General features: G+C 32.3%; 3 protein-coding genes across 3 annotated transcripts; 1 reads left to right on the top strand and 2 right to left on the bottom strand.

Moving 5' to 3' along the window:
* Positions 1-635: 635 nt before the first annotated feature.
* On the bottom strand, positions 636-2,103 carry Acbp1 (Acyl-CoA binding protein 1). Its single transcript, XM_067283035.1, has 4 exons — positions 1,959-2,103; positions 1,220-1,334; positions 1,031-1,093; positions 636-890 (listed from the first exon to the last, which is right to left on the bottom strand). The coding sequence occupies exons 1-4, from the start codon at positions 1,971-1,973 to the stop codon at positions 817-819; spliced, it is 267 nt and encodes an 88-aa protein (XP_067139136.1). The 5' UTR covers positions 1,974-2,103; the 3' UTR covers positions 636-816.
* A 5,565-nt stretch (positions 2,104-7,668) lies between these two features.
* Positions 7,669-9,035, bottom strand: LOC136985658 (RAC-gamma serine/threonine-protein kinase-like). Its single transcript, XM_067282982.1, has one exon. It carries the CDS (start codon positions 8,986-8,988, stop codon positions 7,669-7,671), a length of 1,320 nt encoding a protein of 439 aa, XP_067139083.1. The 5' UTR covers positions 8,989-9,035.
* A 3,031-nt stretch (positions 9,036-12,066) lies between these two features.
* RpL37A (ribosomal protein L37A) lies at positions 12,067-20,661 on the top strand. The gene is made up of 4 exons (XM_067283037.1): positions 12,067-12,186; positions 12,418-12,546; positions 19,577-19,659; positions 20,555-20,661. Exons 1-4 carry the CDS (start codon positions 12,184-12,186, stop codon positions 20,616-20,618), a joined length of 279 nt encoding a protein of 92 aa, XP_067139138.1. The 5' UTR covers positions 12,067-12,183; the 3' UTR covers positions 20,619-20,661.
* The last annotated feature ends 2,475 nt before the right edge of the window (positions 20,662-23,136 follow it).

Raw genomic sequence — 23,136 nt, 5'->3', positions numbered from 1 at the left:
TGTTGTATTACTATAAATAACTAGTTACTTATGTAAATAGAAAAACTGCATAAGAATGGAAGATATCAGTACATAGACTTATTTATGTTAAACGTTATCACCTGAATATTTTAACTAAAAATGTTCATTTTAATCTATTTAAAACCCTCATACACATTTAGAATTAAATCCACTAGATTAAAATATAACTTACATAGAATAAAAAGTGGAAAAAACATTCAAGGAAAACATTTTACTATGAACTGATATACAAGGAACTGCTTAAACAATTTATGAATCTATGAAACTATTACTTACACTTACAACTTGTTAATTTAAATTAATGAATTAAAATATTTTTTTTAAAAATAAAGCCAATCAAGACCTTATAGGAAAGTAACTTTTTGAATTAATCACTAACTTTGCAAGGATCTTATCAGTAAAAAAAAATGAAATTTTGAAGATTTAGTAGATTTGAGAAATCTTTAAAAAAATATTTGTTTATTGTTGAATGTAAATTATGATAATCAGTCATATTATAAACAATTTTGAAATGCATATAATGTAACTTATGGTTGTGCTTTTTCACACATTAAAACAATAATTTAAGATAAAAGTGGAATTTTAATGAAGTATATATTAACAACAACAATTAATTTAAAAAAGGAAAATAATGTTTATTTCTTAAATATACATAAATTTTAAACAACAGATGATATATCAATATATAAACAATAATAATTAAAAAATCTTTTGAATTTGGTAGACAAAAAGCAAGCGCTTTCAATGAAAGCTTGGAATATATAATAAAGCATGTAATTCTACATTTAGAATAATTTAATTTCCATATTTTGCAATGAGTTCATTTGCATATTTTACATATGCTTCCTTAGCATCATTCTGACTCATGCCTACATAAAAAAAAAAAAAAAAATTGTTTTAAACATTTACATAGATAACTTCCTTTATAAAATTGAGGAAAAGTTGTATAGAATATAAGAATTACACAAAAAGTTGTATAAGGAAATTTCTCAGAAGAAAGTAAATATACCTTTCTTCCCATTCCATGCCTCCCATTTAGCTTTTCCTTTTAAATCTAGCATTCCAGGACGACCTACAATTACATTGATAATTAGTAAAATTATAATTCAAAAATGGGGGAAAATGATCTTAATTTAAAAAAGTTTTTTTTAACTTCTGTTTATATTTAACAATTTTTATTATTCAAAAAGGACTTTACTTGTATTACAGTCCCCAACTGTTGCTTGTTTATAGAGTGCATATAACTCTAGCAATTCTTGATCAGTAGGTCTGGATTTTAAATTCTTAACATCTTCAGCTGCCTTGTTGAAAGACTAAAAAAAAAAAAAAAATTAATTTTTATTGTATTGGAAGTAAAGATGAGTGAAGAAGTAAAATAAAAATAATTTATTTTTTTTATAAGTAATCCTAAATATAATAAAGAGAATACATTTCAGATTATTTGAGCCTTGGATTTATGTAAATTTCACCTTAGTTATAATCAGCTAAACCCAAATTTATACAAAAGTCCAAAATCTAGAATCCAGTTAAACACCATATTTTAAATTTAGGATTTTTATCTTTGAATTTGAGTAACTTTGGAGTTTTGGAGTTATCTGTATGATAAATGTTTGATCTTTTGGACTTTATAACTTCGGATTTGTATAGATTTGAAGTTGAATTAATACGTGTTAAATGTAATATAAAATTTTTGACTAACATTCAAAGAAAGGAAAGGAATTATCTTTTAATTTAAATCATATATATTCAAATTCAAACTTATAAAGTCCAAATCCTATAAACTTCTAAGTCCGAAACATCAAATATAGCTATTTTTACTTTCTAGACTTTTGATATAGTCTATATTTAAATTAAATAAGTACTCTTTCTATTAATTAAATATTAAAAAACACATTCTAAGATACATAATTGACTATACATTCAGATATAAAGCTCACCTCGTCGAGAGACATGTTCTATGAAATGCAAATAGCGTTAATCGTTAAAAGGAAAGCAAATTCCCTAAACCACAAACCCACAATGACGAATACGGAAATTCAAATAATGAGTGTGGAAGGTTTCTACTGTTTATATCAGAAATATTTGTCTTCAGCGCCATCTGAAGTTTGGAATTGGCGGTTATTTTTGTTTTATTTTACACCGTGTCCAATTTTATAACGAGTTCAAACAACCCATTATGTTATTTAACTCACTTGTTAAATAATATAATGGGTAATAACATAAGTGAAGAGCCAATTTATTTTTATTTTTAGGATGGAAATAAAAAGTCATTGGTATTCTAAACGTGCAAGAAAAAATTATAAAATAAAATAAAGACGGACGAACGGTCAAGGTGGCAACCTACCGCTCTGGGAGACCCGAGAGCGAATCTGGGAGAGTCGAAAAAATCCCCAGGAATTTTCGGGATGTGATCCGACCGAATATGTCGACTCCTGTCCCTCATCACCATTGTGGGATTGACTGAACCCATAATGGGCTTGCTAAAAGATGCCCTCTTAGTGCCCACAGGGCGGAAAGAGCAAAAAATAAAATAATATAATATATAATATTCATTTTAATCTTTACTTTTCTGGAAAACTTGAGATCGGATCCGGGATCCCAGAGGAATTTTCGGAAAATATTCTTTTCCGGATATGTCGGGCGTCATCCGTTTATCATCAGGCTTCCCCATTGCGAATTCGCAATGTACAGTACGTGATAAAACGAATCTCTTAGTGTCCACAGAGTTCCCAGAATCCCTTAGTGTCCACAGAAAGAATCAAAAATAAAAAGTTTTTTATAGTTTAACGTAAAGTACTTTCATTTTGTTGTGTCTGAAACAGATATTATAAAATAGGTATTAATTGTGAAGAATACCGGTTTCGGGTATATTTACGTTTATATTCTTGATAAAAATTTCTATTTGTTTATATAAGACAAATTTTATGAAAAGGTACACGAATTCGGGACCAATTACATGACAGAGAAGAGGATGGAAGAATATATAACTAGTAATAATAATGTTTTGATGTTGGTTAAAATTATTTTGCACACGAATGATTTTATAAAAAAGAAACAATAATAAGCTAGTGAACGAAGCTGCTACTTGTCTTGGCAGGTAGCCACCGTAATTACACGTATTTTTATTATTATTTCATTTTAATGAATAGATGCGTATTATGCATATAATTATAAAAAATCTGAATATAATTAATAAAATTATGTTTAAAAACAATTTTTTTAAATCAAAGTTTAAATCTTACAAATAAATAAATATGCTATTTAATATTCATTCTAGTGACAAGCGAAACGATTATTTTCAATTAATCGAATCATTCTGAGGATTCGATCAAATGATTGATCACTTCGAGCTTGAGAACTCAGTTTGAGTTTCCAATGGAATTGTTTGTTGATTTGATGACTCATACTGACTCAAATCATTCGAAAGATCAAAAAATTTGCTACGAATAAAATGATTATAAAGAATCAATGACTCGATGCATGATTTTGGTTTCTTAAATTAGTTTATCATATGAGTCTAAGAAGTCGAGTAATTTTCTCAGTTTCAATGAATTGTTTGATCACGTAAGATAGGTATAGCGATCGTTATCTTGTCAAGAAATAATTGAGGATTTAAAATTAATACAGTAAAGTAAAAAAAAAAGACGTTTAAAGTCCGGAAAAAACAAAAACAAACTTTTAGAGCGTATAGTTTATTATCTAAAGATCTTGTTTTTGTCTTCACCTTGAGAGAATTACGAGTAGAAACTGGGTCGACTATAACACTAATACAGAAAGTAATCAATTTGAATTTATTCCTCTAAGAATTAAAATATTATATACGAGTACAGCAAGTACTAATATAAATTTTCCAATTATAATGATGGTTTTCCTTGTATACAGATTTATTCATTCAGGTAATTACAGGAAAACGATACCTTCTCCAAAGGACGGCCGGTGGGCAACCGGTTATAGTGGCGGTACATCCACTCTAGAGGGACTCGGAATCGAATCCGGATAGATCGCAAAACCCAAGGAATTTTTAGGGAATAGTCTATTCTGATACTTCACAACCCATTGTGGGCCTAGCTATTATTACAGGATTGCTGAAAAAAATTCATCTTATTTCCCTTAGGGAGAAAAGAGTTAAAGAGAAAAACCATCTTTGGGGATTCTGAGAAATCCAGAAATAATTTATTAAGCATTTTTCATTCTATTATTTATTTTCAGAGAATAAATAAAACACTAAAGCAGCGTATTATTTAAATTGCAATTAACTGTATTTACAAATAAGAAAATAAATTGTTTTTTAAACGATTTTTTTTTTTCATTTCAACGTACTTAACTAATCTTAACATAAGGATATTTAACCAATATAAAAAATATAAAAGGAAATAAAAATAAGCAATGACAGTATATTTTCATCTGAAATTAATTTTATCTTAGAGCATTTAAAGCGTCAATAACATTTTTAAAACATTTTCTTAAATAATATAATTCTTTTATCGAAGTCTAAGAACTAGACTGCATTTCCAGAAATCCACATCTTAAATAGCACAGAATTAAAATTTATAATTTTTTATTCATTCGGGAAATACTTTGGATTTTTCAGATATTTTTCTAATTTTTGGGATTTTCAAATTCAATTAAAACAGTCGAGTTTCGGGATTATATCCTGCTTTCCGGAAAGAAATCTAGTTCGCATACAAGCTAACCAAAATGACCATGAAATACTATATTTACTTTACAGAAATTACTCTCGTTGAGTAATAGCATATTTATACTTAACCAGGAAAAAATCATAGGTTGTTTGCACAATAAAGCAATTCACTCGAAAGATCTCATAACTTTCTGAATACATTTCAATGATATACTACATTTTTCGAAGGCCATATGACTGAGAAAGTTAATGACCGGATGGAGTTAAGATAACAACCTACAATCCGTGGACCCAAGATTGAATCTGGATAGGTCGAAAAACCTCAAGAATTTTTCGAGGGTTGTCCGTCCCGATGTCGGGCCCCGTCTCTCGCCACTTACCGTCTCATTATCGGTCTAGTCAAACCCATAATCGGCTTGCTAAATGAGATCCTCTTAGATCTGATCTTACAGATCGATTCATCTAAAACGAAAAGTATTTATTAACCTAGGTGGTACTAACGAGAACAAATTCTGAAAAACTACACGTGACCAGCCCGTTGACGACGTGCGAACCCACGACCTGCGTTAAGTGGTTTTTATCTATTCGGGCACTGGTGGGCACATTATGCAATGAGAATGTTTTCTAAAACGAAGTTGAAATGATTCGAAAAAAGATCAATTTGTTTTCACTGAGTGATTTGTGAGACGATTGCATCATTTTAATCGAATCAATCATGATTGATCGATCTATCACTAATTTATTCTCTTGCTGTATAAAGCAACATTCTATGTCATTTTTTCACAAGTTAGTATTAATTTTAGGTTAAGGTTTTAGGTAAGTTAGGCTGATAGTCTTCTCTTATATAATGTAAGGCTCATATCACTCGATAGGCTACTTCATAGCCGGTGAGGTTTAGAGTTTTTGGTCTTAATTAAACCTATACTCATCTATATCTACCAAGTCACGAATTCCTTCCAAGTATTGATAAGAATATTGTGCGTGTATAAGGCATAATTTAGGAATTACAATTTTGGTGTTCAATGTTTGTTTAAAACTTCTACTTTATTAAGTGATGTAAATGTCATTTGAAAAAATTTTATATTGATTTACACGAAGGAAAACATGTATTAAAGTGCCAAAAAATAAAATCTAATTAATTATTTTAAACATGACATTCAGGAGCATGTAATATATCTTAAAATAAGGTTAAAATTTATTAAAAATAATGGGCTTACTATGTAGAGAATATTTTTAAAAAATTGGTGAAACAAAACATCGGCAGATACCAAGGACATTGTCATTAATCGCTTGTAAAATTAACAATAGAATGACCTCGATATCCATGATAAAAAGCAAAAACTATTAATAATTTCGATTATATTTCCTGTTTCGTATCATTCTGAAAAATCAATAATTTTGATTACATCGATCGGACGGCCGGATGGCCAAGCGAATAAGGTAGTAATTCAGCGGCCGGATGGCCGAGCGGTCAAGGTGGCAGCCTACCGCTCTGGGGGACCCGGGATCGAATCCGAACGGGTCGAAAAATCCCCAGGAATTTTTCGGGGGTGGTCCGTTCGGATATGTCGGGCCCCGTCCCTCCCCACCCGGTCGCCCCATTGTGGGCCTGGCCGAACCCATAATGGGCCTACTAAAAGAGGCCCTCTTAGTGCCCACAGGGCGGAAAGAGTAAAAAAAAAAAAAAAAAAAAAAGGTAGTAATCCACCGCTCGGGAACAAATCCGGACGAATAAAAAAAACTCCAGGAATTTTTCGAGGATGGTCCTGTCCGGATACACGAGCCTCATACCCCGGGCATTCCATTATGCATATGCTAAAAAGGCACTCTTACTTGTTAGTGCCTACAGGGCAAAAAGAGTCGTTAAAAAAAAAAAAAAATGTCACATCAATTGATGATAACCAAATTTTGTTATAGTGAATGAAACGCTTATTTGTTTGGATGTGACAGTCTTTTTTGTATAGGGGTCATATGGAATAGATAAAAACATGAAAAAGATTAAATGTGCTGTCTTCCCTTAAACACTCAATGAGATAAAATCCGTATTGAACATGTGAGGACCGGAACGGGAGTCGACTTGGAGATCCGAATGTGGGCTATCAATCGAGAAATTAAAGATCTCCTTTTCAGACACGAATAGGAAGAATCAAGTGTCTTGATTGAACAATGAAAGTTTTTATTAAACAATAGAAAAGACTAAAGTCGAGGAAAACGTGGCTGGAGAGGATAGTATTTAGTCGCGAAACTGACCTCTCCCGCGCCCTCCGATCGGTTTCGAATTGTCACCAGGTGACGAGTCAAGACCAAGGAAAAGGCAGCTTTAGGGGAAAAACTTATAAAACCTCGCGAATTAAGGTCGTGACGTTCTTGGTTCAGAGTGCTCCTCTCTCGGATTTTTGCTGTTGTCATTCAACAACGAAAGTTTGTTCGACGTCCCGAGATTTGTCTTCGCCATCTCGTCCGTCAAGTTTCGTCCAGGTATACCCAGTCGCCGGAACTCATCTTTCAAGTTATGCTGCGCGCTCGAGGCCGTTGCTCTTCGCATCACCTTCGCCTGAAGACAAACGATCGTCGGAACATTTGAACTTTTTGTATAGACTGGTTTCCCACCTTTGGATAGGCATTACGTCTTGTTATAAGAATAGTTGTAAGAAATTTTTATTTTGTTAAACAGTTATAAGATGGAAAACCTGCCTCAGTGAGTCATTCCACTCCCACACGACAGTATTGACCGCTCGATTGTCGTGACCTTTTCTACCCAATCGGCTAACCTCACAAACATGTACTTCTAAAAAAAAATTTAAAATGGAACTGTCAGTAATTTCAAAAGAAACTCAAATATTGTAGGATAAAGTGATAGGACGACGATGGCCGAATGGTCGAGCGGTCAAAGTGGTATCTTACTGCTCTGGTGAACCTGGGTTCAAATCCGAACGGCTCAAAAAAGTGTCAAATACATTTTTTATTTGGCGCTTTTATTTAAGTTACTACAAAGTTTACATACAATTTTAATAATTAGATAATGTCATTTCTTCTGGTTTTCTCCAGTCTATCCCTTCAAAAAAGGGATGTCGTTGAATTTCTTTAAATTTGAACAACCCATTGCCCAATCTACGAACGGGATCCACTTGCATGAGTTCTTCGATAATTTTCCTGGCATTTTGAGAGAGATAGGAAGGTAAGTCTATAAAATCGCGTTCAAATTGCCTAAGAACGGGAAATGATCCTCGCTTCTTTCTTTTGGGAATCTTCCTTAGAATTTCCTCGCTGCATCTAGAACCTTTCCTAGGGAAGCCCGATAGCAACTTGAAGCCCAACATCCCCAAAGACCAAAAATCCACGCTACGATTGTAAGGGAAGTCCAGCAACATTTCGGGTGCCATGAACCAATAAGAGCCGCATTTTCCTCGGCATTTTTTGGCATAAACGCAATTTTTGAGACCTCTCAACTTCACCCATCTAGAATTAACTACCAAGACGTTATTAAACGAAAGATTACGATAAATGATGCCATTTTCGTGAAGAAAATTAAGAGCAAGTGCAATTTCTGCCATAAAAATCTTAACTTGATTCTCTGAAAGACATCTTTGCTTCTTTGAAATCATTGTCGTCAAATCGCCGTATTTCACGTATTCATACAAAAAACAAAAACTGAATTTAGTTTCAAATTTTGCGCAGATTTGTACGAAAAAAATATTATTTTTCACTAAATGTGAAACTCTATCTATCATATGGACTTTCTCTTTCACTTCTTTGTTTAAGCAAGATTCTTTTGATATTACTTCTAGTACATATAATTCTTTAGACATCTTTTCTTTCGTTAATAATAAGAAAAATCCTGAATAACTGTTTAAACATTTTAAAACTATCAAGTCTTTGATATTCCAAGCTTTCTCGTGTTCGAAGATCATTGAATTGTTACATATCATATAAAACTTTTCACCGAACTGTCCGTCTTCGTTTTTGTTATTATGATAAGGTATATTGTACGCCTCCCAAATAAGAAAATTGACCATGACAGATTTAACTTCATTAGAATTTTCTGATAGATAAGAGAAGATGATGTCTTCGCATTCGCGAACATTAAATGCTTCATCTTCTCCTCCTTCTTTGCTTTGTGGAGATCGTAACTCGTCATCATTATCAAATGCTGACATAATTTCATTGCCCTTTGCGGAAGATGATATGGATTCCTTAAAAAGTAATTTATTCTCCTCCTTCTCTTTCGGGTCATTTTGAATACTTTGTGTACGTAATAGAGATTTATTTGCATCGGAGCACACTTCTGTCGATAACTGAGTTTTTGATTTTACACTTTTGTAACTCATTTTTGTATACTTTCCGTTTAAAAGTTTCGAACAAAGAATTCCTCAGTTTGAATTTTTAAACATTAAATGTTGACGGAGAATGACCGAGGCGGTTAAAGCGTCAGCCTACCGCTATGGGATTTCCGGAATCGATCCGCAATTCAAGAAAGTTTTTACGAATGATATATTCTGAATATGTTGAGCCCTGTTTCTCACCACTCGGACACCCCATTGTAAAACTGACCGAACCCACTATAGTCTTGGAAAAATGGCCTTTTAGCGCACCAGAAGGCAGAAAGAGTAAACAAAAAACTTGATAGAAGGATAACAATGTGAATAATGAGATCGCAGAGTTACTGTTGCCAGAAAACACTATGAAATATATCACAGAATAAACAAAATGACAACGTCATAATAAATATAACACTAATACTGATTTTTTTACGTCTTTTCGCCCTATAAGATGGATTCTTTTAGCAAGTCCATTATGAATTCGGCCAGACCGACCATGGGGCGGCTGGGTGGTGAGGGGGTGTTCCGACCAAATATATCGGACCATCCAACGAAAACTTTCTGGGGATTTTTCGACCACTCCAAATGCGATCCCGTGTCCCCCAGAGTGGTAGGCTGCCACTTCGACCACTCGGCCATCCCGCTGTTGTAAGTTGAGCCTTTCCACGGTTATACAAAATTGAGTAGCAGTGTAAAATAAAAATGACTAAAATAAATAATTCTCGAGACTTTCTAAAAATATATTACATATTTTAATTAGTTTCAAAACAAATTTTTCGTTTTCTAAAAATATTAATTATTAAACTAGTGAAGAAAGTCAATTCGAACAGATGGTGTTCTGATCGTGTACACGTTAGAGCCCTATATAAACAGAGTATGGCCACTCTAACGTATGGACGCCATTTTGAAGCCAAAGTTGCAGTGTCACAGTACTGCTTAGCATTTAAACGAGCAATGTTAGTTAAAAACAGAAATTAGATTCAGAAAGAAGTCATATTAAGTTAAACATTTTTAATTATGTTCGGAATAATTGTAGTTTATAAGTGATGGACAAAATATATAACAATAACAGGCCTAGAAGCAAAAAAGTGAAAATATTAAAAAATTATATTTAGTGGATCACATTTATTCCCAGCACTATTGCGATATAAATAATCTGAAAAATATGTATTTAAATTTAAAAATATAGTAACTAAAGACCAAAATTATAATAAAAAATCAATAAAGTTTATTTTTCAACAAGAAAAACTTAAGTAACATAGTGTAACGTAGTAACAAATAGTGATTTTCTGCATTTTTTGCAAGGAATGCAGATAATTACTAAATATCAATCATTTATTAATAAAAAGGGTAATTTCCCCGTTACGGGGGGTGTTCTGTAGTCGCCTTTACAATGTCCGTAAAGAGGGGAGAGGCGAGCCTTGTTCGATTAACATTTCGTAGCCCGATCTTCCACAAGCAAATTTTAACTGCAGAGCCTTTCTTATTGTATTATTTTGCCATTTTATTTTCCGTGTTGACACGTTTCCAAGGGCTGTTATTTGATCAGGATTGAAAATTAATTTTATGTTTGTACTCTGTGTGTTGTCTCTGGACCAGGGGTTCTCAAACTTTTTCGATCCACTGCCCCCTTTGTTCCATAAAGTTATACCCAACGCCCCCTAACCCATCAGTGACCCCAACTTTTGCCTTTGGTCACTGTTCAGTACCCTGCCTCCAGCGCCCCCCTAGATTTACTCACCGCCCACAGGGGGCGGTAACGCCCACTTTGAGAACCCCTGCTCTAGACTAATTTTCTTATCTCTTCATAGAGATCCTTATTCTTTTCTGCACTCTTTTAACTTTATGTAATGCATTATGCAATTGAGATTACAATTCATTAATTTGTTTCGATTTTGGTGACAGTGGCTGGCTAACAAGATTACCGGAGTCTCGAAATACCGGACCAGATGTCTCATTGTCTTCGTCTTCATTCGTGCTTTTACATTCTTAGGCATTTTCTTCAAAAAGAATCAAAGTATGCAATAAAAAATAGAATATTTAATAAGAATATTTTAAATTTATATTATAAATATACCTGTACTGAGCAGCATAGATGTCATAGGAGATAATTTGTAGCGTAACTGTGGTCCAAGGTCGGATCTATACGCTCACAATTGTTCCTATGCCCTGTTTTTGATTCAGAGCATCTTCTCTTAAGTGCAGGAATGCGAGAAAAAAGTGTAGGACGGCATCGAGCTTCGGCAATCTTCTTCCATCCTTCCTGTGATTCTCACACTGATCTTTCTCAAAATGAACCGATGAGAGTTAATTGTAAATATTCACATCACTAAACCAATATACTTATAAAGGTTAAAATGTATTAACAGACTTAATACTCTTTAGCTTTAGTTTATTAATGTGCGATGTACAGTACAATTAAATAGGTAGGCAAAGCGGAAGTCCTTTCATAAAAATTCTGACAAAGTAATGCATGTTTTCCAGGAATCCATAATTTCTTATTTTCATCCAGCCGGTTTACTTTAATTGCCAATGCTTTTTTTCCTAGCTTTATCACTTGGAAATCGATGCAGTTTGAATTTAGGAGCTCTATTTTGAGCAATTAATGGCTGATCGACCCGGCATGATCTATTTTTATGTGGTAGCTTTAAGAGCGATATAGATGTATCGATAGATCTAAAGGCTAAAATAATAATTTCTAACGTCAGTATAGCAAAGTAAGAACTAACTTGATGTTTAGAATCTATTTTAGATTGGAACTACCTGGTATATAAAGTTTCCAATCCTGTTATTTATCGTAATAAATAGCTGATTGACACTCCCTTGTCATAAGCGGGTCGGAAGCTGGCCTCATAATGGCGTCCACAAACCACGTGATCGGCAGTAGCCAATCATATTTTGACCCCCCAGTTGACCATACTCTGTTTATAGAGGGCTCTAGTACACGTGCAGAAGAATTTGGATGACTATGTTTTTAATTAAAATTAACTAATATAAAGTCAAAAAAATCGATATAAATTTTTTTATTAATTTTATATACTTTATGTATTTTATTAATATAATATTTTCAAAATGTCTAAATTCATACAAAATTTCTTTAGGTAATTTATGCTATATTTGGCTGTAACTGTCAGACGCTATTTGGCTATATCTGGCAACTTATTCTCTCCGACATTTTGATTGTGGAACGTGTAAGAAGAACAAATGGTAAGAAATCCGATTTCATCCGCTTGATAATTTATTATAGAATACATTTAGTATTAATTTTAATCAAAATGAATAGTCTCGAGTTCGATTAAAGTTATTTTAAATACAAGGATTTTTTAAAAACACTAATATTAACATTTTATGAATCGTTTTTCATCAGCTTTATGACTTGAATTCTATAAAGGAAATTAACGAAAAAAAGAAAAACTTATGTTTTGTTAATTATTTTAGGCTAAACGAACCAAGAAGGTTGGTGTTGTGGGAAAATATGGGACTCGTTATGGTGCCTCTTTACGTAAAATGGTGAAGAAGATTGAAATTACTCAACACGCAAAATATACCTGCACGTTTTGTGGAAAGGTGAAATGCTTTATTCGTTGCTACTATTGTATAATATATCGTTTAAGGTGATACAAACCTATATAATTTTACTTGCGTCTTTATAATAATGTAGCTACTGTGTGTTATTTCATACATTTAGGGTAGCATAAGGTTCCTCTTAACTAAGGTATGCTGAAAGTATATTTTGTAAATGCTAATAGGGTATACCGCTAATAGTTTTTTCCATTTTCCAATCAGTAATGTTTTGCAATTTTAAATATGAAATTTGGGTTGATGTTTCCTAGGTATCGAGATGGCAGCTCCTCTTCAATCCCAGCAATCAGAAGAAAGAAAACAGTGGGGATGCACGTTTTAACCTAACCTAACTTGTTCTAATAATTATGGTAATTTATTAGAATACATTAGAACGTACATCCCCACTGTTTCCTTGCTTCTGTTTTTCTGGAATCTGAGACAAGCCGCCATCTCGATACCTAGGGTAACTGAAAATTAACTGAAATTTAATATAATTTTGAATACTTGGCTGAGAAGGGTTTGTGTAATTTATTATAATAGATGAGGGTGTAAATGCTTTACAATTGCGACCTCCTTCCTGTTATATAGGTATATAAAACAGATATACAAATGAAATTGTTTACTGATGACAAATCATAAAACAATGTGATCCAAAAAGATTCTTTCATATACGTATTACTAAACCAAATGATTGCCGTAATTAATTGTACTATTTTTTGCTACTATTAATAATTAGAAATTAAGTAACTTGGTAACTAGATAGGGTGACTAGGTTTTTTTTCCAGAAAATCCAGGGAAATATATGAATTGTCACTTTTTATGGTACACACAGCAGCCTACATGTATAAGTACTGTCAAATAGGTAATGTACAGTACCATGTTCATGACTGAGACCTAGGCATTTTAATTTCGGTTGAATTCGTTCACTTCAATCAAATAGCTCTCCTCCAATACGGTTTATTTTTTGGCACATTTTTAGCCATATTTTTTTGTTTTAAAATTTGGCTTCTTTTTGGCAAAATTAATTAAAAAATTACCTGCCAACTGAAGACATTAGATACATCCTCTGACAGAAAAACTGTCAGCAGCAATATTACAGAAACCACAAGGAATAAAGGGGGGACAAACAGGGAAAAGATTCCTTGCTGGGCACAGATGATCAAAAATGGGGCCTGTCCCCAGAAATCTGGGATGGATATTAGAAGTAGACATTAGATGGCATCTCTTTTGAAATTATTAATTATAATAATTTAATATTTTATTAAATAATTTAGAGCAGTCTGGAAGAAAAGAATAGGCCCAGAGTGGGATTTGAACCACAACCCCCAATTACTGTGCGATATACTGACAGTTATGCCACCTGCACATCTGGGCTGATTCTTTTTTTCCAGATTGTTCTAAATTATTATTATAATAATTAATTTTGATAAGAGATGGTGCCCAATGTCTACCTCTAATATCAAATTACTTAATTTCTAATTATTAATAGTAGCAAAACACTGACAGCACTGACACTTTTGTGGTGTTTTTCTGAGGACCGTCGGAACATGTGTCATGCTGAATCAAAATCCGTTTCCATTGGGGACATTAATTTTGGATCTGTGAATCTTATACTTGTAACAGATCATGCTGTAATTATTGTACTGTTTGCAATGACGACTAAATATAAACATGTTGTTCTCAGTGTTCCGATAAACTTAAAATGATAGATCAGTTGAAGAGTGGTGCTAGTGGATCAAGCTTAGCTCGGAAATATGGAGTTGAAAATGCCACAATATTGAACATTAAAAAGAACAGTGATGCCATTAAAAAATTTATGTTTGGCTTAACATTGACGAAAATTCAACGCAAAGCAACACACAATGGAGAAAATTTTCAACATGGGATAGGTTAATATATTTTGTCGTACATAATTGGTTATCCAAACAACCCCCGTCTCCAGTTGATTCAGATAAACGACGCTCTACTGTATTATAGTAAAAACAAGTGCTTCACTAATAATATACAGCATAGGCAGCTATGCTATATACTATTAGTGCATATCACAGTGATTTTTCTGAATGTGATTAAAATTTAATCATACAAGTGAAAATATATATTGTAAAAAAATCTGAAATAAAACCCATGAGGTAAACCCATAAAACATATTAACTTAATGCAGCATTTCTCATTCTTTTTATGTACAATAAAATATCTTAAAAAATTCTATGGACCACCAAGTTATTTAGGCCTAATTTTTTTTAACCCTTCACTTTGGATATGCCTCATATATAGTATATATATCTTGTGTTATTTTATTCCCAAAGAACCCTGGAGACATTTTTTTTATAAAATGCCTCTTTCAAAAATATGGGATACATCAATTCATGACTGCTATCCTGCTTTATCATAATATATGTTTAAAGCGGAAAAGTTCATGAAACATTTTAAGTTTTAATTAATTTATACATGCAAGAGCAACCAAAAAAAATAGCTAAATTTCAAATATTCTGCAACTATATTTTTTGCAAGAATACATTGCTAGTATTATTAAATTTTAGTATTATTAAATATCTGAAATAAAAGTTTATTAACTTGATTTTTAGATTAATTCCAAACAATTGCTGGATTATTGGCTGTAATGAGGGCAAATTACTTGATATTTAGTTTTACCTCCCCTATACATCAAACCTCAGTTTATGAACAAAATTTTGAACACCATATTTGCTACAATAACTGTTTCCAAACAAGCTACTCGGCAGAGCCAACTACTGATGGTCAACTTCCTATATATCCTATGTTAAAGAAAGTCTTCACCTATCAATGACAGAACTACTGATTCAGTAGTGGTGCTGAGATTCACCTCATGTCATTAGCTATCACAACACAAACAATCAATGACATTGTTGTTAAAATTAGATTTCAATGCACATGCGGGTAAGATACTACTACTGGTTTTTGGTATGTGTCACAATTTAAATTAAATTAATAAAAACTCCTTAAGAACTTTCAACGAACATCTTTTAGGAAAACATGGGTATCTGTAAGTCAGAAAAAAAATTTAATTATACAAAACTATTATTAATTACTTTTCTGAATTTTCAAGAAAAGTGAACAATGGCAAATTATTCCTTTCGTAAATTATGCATCTAACCTTTTTATTTTTAAAGTAAATTATAAACTATAGCACTAGAAACAAATGAAACTTACACCATGGTAAATTGAAATCAAAACTAATGAAATCACTTGTATTAAACAGAAAATGTAAATTGTGTGATCGTTGTTGTTGCATGCTTTAGCCAGTGGTGTGTTGCATATCTTTAGTCATGTGATTTTTTCATTGTCCATCTGTGAGCTGGCAGCATAGCATCACTTTGCAGCAGACTGTTCTTTGACTTTGGTATTTTTCCTTCATTGTGCATTATTTCTTCTAGTTTTTTATTTGTTTATTCCAAAAGCCACTGTGGGAACCTAAGAAAGCTAGTGTAAGCATAAAATCAAAATGGAAAAGAGTGAAAATAACAACAGGTGAAGAAAGAGATAATATGGAAGCATGAAAATGGCATTTGTGTCTCAGATCTGACTTTGCAGTTTGATTTGGGAAAGTCATTGATCTGTATCATTCTCAAGAACAAGAAAGCAATAAAGGATGCAATGTTGTCAGGCTATGATCACTAAGCAAAGATTGCAGACCTTAGAAGCAGAAAAGTTGCATTTTGATTTGGATAAATGAAAAGCAGTTGGCTGGTGACAGTATTTTGGAGACTCGTTTAGTGAGAAAGTAAGGCTTTTGCACCAAAATTTTCTCAAGAAAACCACAGGTTCAAGTTCTGAGACTGATGTTTAAGGCTAATTGAGGCTGTTTGAAAAGTTTGAGAAGCAAAGTGTGATTCAACATGGCGAGGGTTTCAAGTGTTGACAAAAAAGATGCAGGAAAAGTTTGTGAATAAATTTGGTGCATATGTGACTGTTGAGTAGTTTTATTCCCCAGAAAGTGTAATTGTGATGAAATTGGATTGTTTTGGAAAAAAAATGTCAAACAGAATGTACTGTATATAACCCAGGAAGAAAAGGTTTTGCCTAGAAACAAGCTGATGATGGACAAGCTAACTCTTGCTTTGTGACAATGCTAGTGGTGATTTTAAGGTGAAACTATTGCTCATGTATCATCTGAGGACCTCCATGAGTTTAAGAGAAATAACTTTATGAAAAGTAAATTGTCTGTCGTGGAAGGCTAAACAGTAAGGTCTGGGTGACCAGACAGTTTTTCCTGGAATGGGTCCATGAAGTTTCTGCTCCTAGTGTGAGGAAATATCTTAATGAAAATAACTTGTCACTGAGGGGCCTGCTTTTGATGGACTATGTTCCTGCCTACTCCAGGCATGGAGATTAACTTACTGGAAGAGTTTGACTTTATTATTGTGAAGTTTCTGCCTCTTAATACAACTCCACTGATTCAGCCAATGGATCAACACATCATTTCTAACTGTACTAAGCTAAATGATTACCGTAATTAATTGAGCTATTAATATGCTGTAATTAATAATTAGAAACTAAGTAATTTGGTACTAGAGATAGATGTTAGTTCTTTTCTTCCAGAATGCTCTAAATTATTATTATAATTAATTTAGTTAAGAGATAGTGCCTAACTACTTCTAGTACCAAATTACTTAGTTTAATTATTAATTATAGCATATTAATAGTTTGATTAATTACAACAATTGCTTAGCTTAGTATCTATACATTGGGAAGTTGATAGAAATATATATATAACTTTAAAAGTGTAGCACCAAACACTTTTTATGACATGGAGTTAACTCTGTGACTTTTAGAAGAACCACTTTAATATCTTTTGTTGCTTAGGTCTTATTGACAAGGCCTGGTTGCAAGTAACTCTCAGAACCTTGAATTCAGCATGGAGGAATTCTGGCCTGATTGTGTTGCAGAGAAAGACTTTGAGGGATTTGAGAGACAGCCTACTAGAGTTGTCAATGACATCATATCTCTGTAATATTATCAATACCCTGATAAGGCGGTAGCAAGTCGTGTCATTGACTTTTCACATGACATGGCAATGCTGTTTCACTTCTGTAACATTGTGAAATGTAGGCAAAAGCAAATTTCATTACATAAATTTTTAGTGAAAAAGAAGCCCAATGATTCCCAAGCAGAATCTGCTAGTGAGAAGCAGAAAATCCAAAAAGGTAAGTGAAAAAACTTCTGAAGTGCAGTTATTTAATAATATTATGGAGGGGAATTACCATTCCAAGAAATAACATCCCTTTCTTCCCTTCCACTGCCTCTCCATCCTTCATCTGTGCCATCAAGATTTCTCAGCATGGATAAGGGTGAATGAAATTGTCATTCTTATTTATAAACTATTTGTTATTCAGTTCGTATGTTGTTATATAATATTGCATTTGTAGGCATTCTTATGGATGAATGAAATACAGCTAATATGGTTAATAGGTGGGTCAGGAATGGATTAATCCATTTTACATTGTTTATGGGAAATTTTGTTACAGTTTGAGAACAAATCAGTTTCTGAACAACTTTTAGGAACAAATTAAGTTTGTGAACTGAGGTTTGACTGTATTATAGCTTGAATCTCTTCAAAAATAAAAATTTTTGTAACTTGTAGGATATTTTATAAAGTGGTTTATTTCTCTATTTTAGTAAAATTTAAAAAATTTTTTTTGAATTTATTGGGATTTTCTGTTTATTATTATTTTTTAATATATATATATATATATATATAAACTATATGTATATTAAGTTTATATATTACAGTAAGACCCCACTTAATGCAGGGATGCATTTCTAGACAACAAAGTGCTAAACGAAACAGCGTTAAACAAGATAATTTTAACATAGAGTAAATAGGGATAGGGAAACACACAACCAAAAATAAATAAATTTTACTTTACTTTTAAGTTATTTTTATATTATATGTTAAATAACACATAAAGTAAAGTTCATTTTTTGTGATGAAGGTCCTGACTTCTAAAATTCTTGTTTTTTGCAATGTTGTTTGTTTGTTAAGTTATGGCAATGCAACACTTGGGCGATCTGCCTGTGGGGATGCCTTCCAGTAGGTCTTTTTAAGAGAAACTAACCCCTTTTCAGGCATTACAGATGTGGAAAAAACCCAGAAAACTCCACATGGCCAGCCTGTCTGAGCTTGATCGAACACCCTACCTACAAACCTACAATCGAACTCCCAGTGTTCAGAGTATGAAGACCACTTGGCCACTGGCAAGCACTTTTTTTTTTTATTTATCATAAAGTTGTGAAGTTTCATTTGTCACTTGTTTTCTTTCCTTATGCAAATGTCGGTAGCAGAAGATCGCATCTAAAACGCCTCATTTTGCTTTTGCATTTCTTTCAAAATCTGTATCATTCACTACAATTTGATCAACAATTTCAGTTATCATTACCAAACTTTTCATAAGGAAATCAGTAGAGAAATTTTTTGGGTTTGTTTTCAAAATCTTTATTTTCCAGTTCTACACGAATTCCTTGTTCTGCTAGTTCTTGAAGGTTGTCATTGGTAAGGCTCTTACCAGTAACTTGCAGTAACTCCTCAATATCCTGCTCATCTACATCTCCTAGTCCTGTTGTATGGATTAGGTTGACTTTACTCAACCTAACAATACAGCGATAGGCTCTTTTCGTTGAGAATTCTTGGATACCTTCAGTCATAACTTCTTCCACACTTCGTTCGTGCATTTATCAGTTAATTCTTGCTAAACGAAGCCGATATTGCCTATGACATCCATGATGATATATTTTTTCCAAAATTGCACCAAAAATATATATATTTAAAGAAGGTACACCTTTTTCTGATTGGATCGTGTTCATAAATATATGAATCAATGAAATGCCACAATAATTTAAATTGGCTTAAATTTTGAGCTTTTTTTAGGCTTCGAGCAGACCGCATTAAGCAGGGTCTTACTGTATTTTTTATGTTAGTTACATTATATATATATATTAGTTTACATATTATATTTTAATATATATAATAATAATAATAATATATATCTGTTAATAGGAAACAATGAAAAGAACATGTGTGGGTATATGGAAATGTAGAGCTTGTCAAAAGACTGTAGCTGGTGGAGCATATGTTTACAGGTATTATTTATTACAATTCATAAGCATTACATGAGTTCATTACATTTCATTCAGAAAATAAATTCACAAATCACTTTTAAATCAACTGTACAGGAAACTACTGTAAGTGTTTACTTAACATTGTTTCATTTTTGTTTTGTTGATAAAACTAAAAGTACATTTGTAATCTTTTACAATTATTGTATTTTCTTTATAAAACTGATTCTATGAGATGGGAATTGAGTGGAGTTTGCAAACATGATCCAAAAAGAATAATTGAATTTGTTTCTTGAAATCTGATTAATATAATTTGCATTCAGTATACTTTTATCTTTTTCAAGTAACATGAACATGTATCCACATTAAACAAGTAAGACATTTAATTTCAATGTAAATTGTAAACAAATTTGCCTTGTTTGCATTGCCATTTTTAATTTATGTAGCACCCTATGTAGTTTAGAATTGCCAATCAGTAGTTTTTGAACTGTATAATGATGGGGGGTACTCCTTATAATTTTCACTTTTTATAAATTCTTTATTACTTATTTTTACCCATCACCAATGATGAGAATGAAGCTTTCCTCTGCATACTATACACTATCACTCACTTAGTCACAAAAATTGGATAAATAATTATCTTATATTTAACCAATAACAATTCCTTTGCTTTTAGTATGTGTATGTTAACTTGTAACTCTGATAATTCTTGATCTTTTGTTGTGATATCATTAAGGTTGAAGTTTACAAGAACCAATGTTAAGTGAGCCCTTACTGTACATTGTTTTTTTTTATTTGAGCTTTAAAACTATAACTAAAAAAAAATACAAACTATAAATGTATGTTTCTTTAATAAAAATTTGTATTGTTTCTTTGAGATTGAAATAACTTAATGTTTCATTTTTTTTTCTTTTTATAGCACAACTGCAGCTGCAACTGTAAGGAGTGCAGTTAGACGTTTAAGAGAAATGAAAGAGCAATAATTTGTATTAGAATTTCTGTGAAAATACATAATTTAACAGAAAATTTTTGTCTGATTTATTTATTGCTGAAAAAATACAGTGAACATTTATTATAATGAATACTTACTATTTTTGTTTTAGATAGATAGATAGCCTAATAAATAGGATTTAACAATTTGGAGGGCTTATCACACCAAGGCTGACAGAAAAAAGGACCAGATCTTTTACAAAAAAGTTAGTCTTTAATAATCACCTTCAAATTTAGGTAAGGATGCATTTTGGGTACAAGGACCCCTCATCAGCTTACAAACACATAGTACCAACATATAATTATAACATCAGTAGTTAACCAAAACAAAGGAATTTTTGACATATACAGTGCATTGTATTTACAATTTTTAATACAACTCATATACTAAAGAACTAAAACTATCAAGCATAAAATTTTTTAATATAATAATGTGATATATCACATTATTTGGGAGAAGTAAATGTTTTATTTTCTCCCACATATTCTGAATTCTGGTATATGGTTCCACTCTTAATAATAAAATATTGTTAAGTATATTAAAAACCAAAAGGGAGGGAAACTAACAATGAACTTACTATTATTAAAATATTTGGTTTCCAGACCTTAAACAAAACAAATATATCAAATCCATAAGACTGAAGCCAACTGCCTTGTTACAATTCATTTTCAATCTGATGTGACTTTACTCCCATATCTATTCAGGTTATGTAAAAACGATGTCATTCCACCCTCAGTCCCAAGTTATTAATTCTAATTTCTTCTTGTATTTTCAGAATTTCTGTGTTCCTGTAGTCTTCTTTTTAATTGATTGTTTTCTGTCAGAATACTCTTTACACTATTTTTTAAAATTTCACAACCTTCAGTATTACAGTGTTTGTGCCACTGATGATATCAAATTGTTTTTGATGGCATATGTTCTTTAATTCTTATTTTTAATTTTCTTCCAGTTTCACCAATGTATCTTTTTTTTATGTGAAAAACTGCAACCTAATGAGTAAACTACATAATAGTTACTATAAATTATCATTTGAGTATAATAAAACAAATATTATATTAATATAGTCAGGTCACCAAGTTGCAATTTTAAATCCACTGTCGAATTCGAATGCTATAAGGAGACTAATAATAATGGCCAGCCAGGATGAGCTACATAAATATCGTAACACTACAAATAATGTAAGACAGATTGGCACACATGCATATTATCAATAGAAAACGATATTACAGATCGCTCATCTACAATGACGTTATAAAAGGCTACTCAAGTAAAAAAACGTAGAAAAATAAATTTTAATTAAAAATTGGCAGAATGCCGCTCCCAGCTATGGGTAAATGGCGTGATGGTATACTTATAAACAAAATTTTTAATAAAATACGTTTTTTAAATGTTTTTTTTTAAATATAAGATATAAAGTTTGTCATTCAACACCATTTCATAAATATATTTCAACTCTGATTTTGATGTTATTAATTAATAAATCTATCTTCTATTTTTTTAAAATACAGAAGAATCTGCATTTTTTTAAAACTTTCCGCCGTGTATGCACTAAGGGAGTCCGTCTAGATATGTCGGTCCCCATCCTTCACCACCCGGCTGCCTCATTGTGGGCCTGGCCGAACCCATAATGAGCTTGCTTAATTAAAGAGGCTCTCTTAGTGCCCACAGGGCGGAAAAAGTTTAAAAAGGGGGACGGGGCGCGATATATCCAGACGAACCACCACCGAAAGATTTCTGGAGATTCGACTCGTTTGGATTCGCTACCGGGTCCTCCAGAGCGGTAGGCCGTCACCTTAACCGCTCGGCCATCCGGCTTTTAGAAGAATCGGCTATTTAAAATTTCGAACTTCCGACTGCTTGAAACCATTAGTTTCTTCTGATAAATAGCAGGAAAATGTGGAATATAATTATAGAAGTAAATAAACAAATACCGTATATTTCCGCAGATAAGACGATGTATAAATTTTCGTCAAAGTCATTTTGTAGTTTTAGCATATATTTGTCCTATAAGACGACCCCCAAACTATCAATGGGCTATGAATTTAGTTTAGATCAGCGATCATCATCTGGATAATAATACTGTATAGCGTATACGGAATTATGTCTTATTCGTAATTTTTCGAATGAACAAATTTTATTTTCTGCCTTGCTATTGTTGCAAACGTTCTCACTGATTCGGGTAATGACCTTGATTATTCACGAAAACGTATGAGTTATTCTATTTTGTGGACATGCCCTACTCTCTACTAGTAAATAATTACGGTTTGTCCGTTTTTTATAACTTAATTTACAAAAAAATTAGATTTATATATCTGTCCTGTAAGACGACCTCGGATTTTGGGGGCCTTTTTTATGATTCAACTATCGTCTTATCTGCGGAAATATACGGTATAGTAAAATATGAATTTAAGAAAAAATGCAGTGCAATTTATTCCATTAATTTGGACGAGTAATTCGGCTTCGATTAACATTAACGTTAGGTTCGCGTGGAGAATTGTGGTCATGGTCAA

The sequence above is a fragment of the Centruroides vittatus genome, unplaced genomic scaffold (genome assembly GCF_030686945.1).
Source record: "Centruroides vittatus isolate TY-2023 unplaced genomic scaffold, ASM3068694v2 contig_975, whole genome shotgun sequence".
Taxonomy (NCBI): domain Eukaryota; kingdom Metazoa; phylum Arthropoda; class Arachnida; order Scorpiones; family Buthidae; genus Centruroides; species Centruroides vittatus.
Note: the sequence above shows the minus strand (reverse complement) of the source record. Positions and strands in the feature narration are given on the sequence as shown.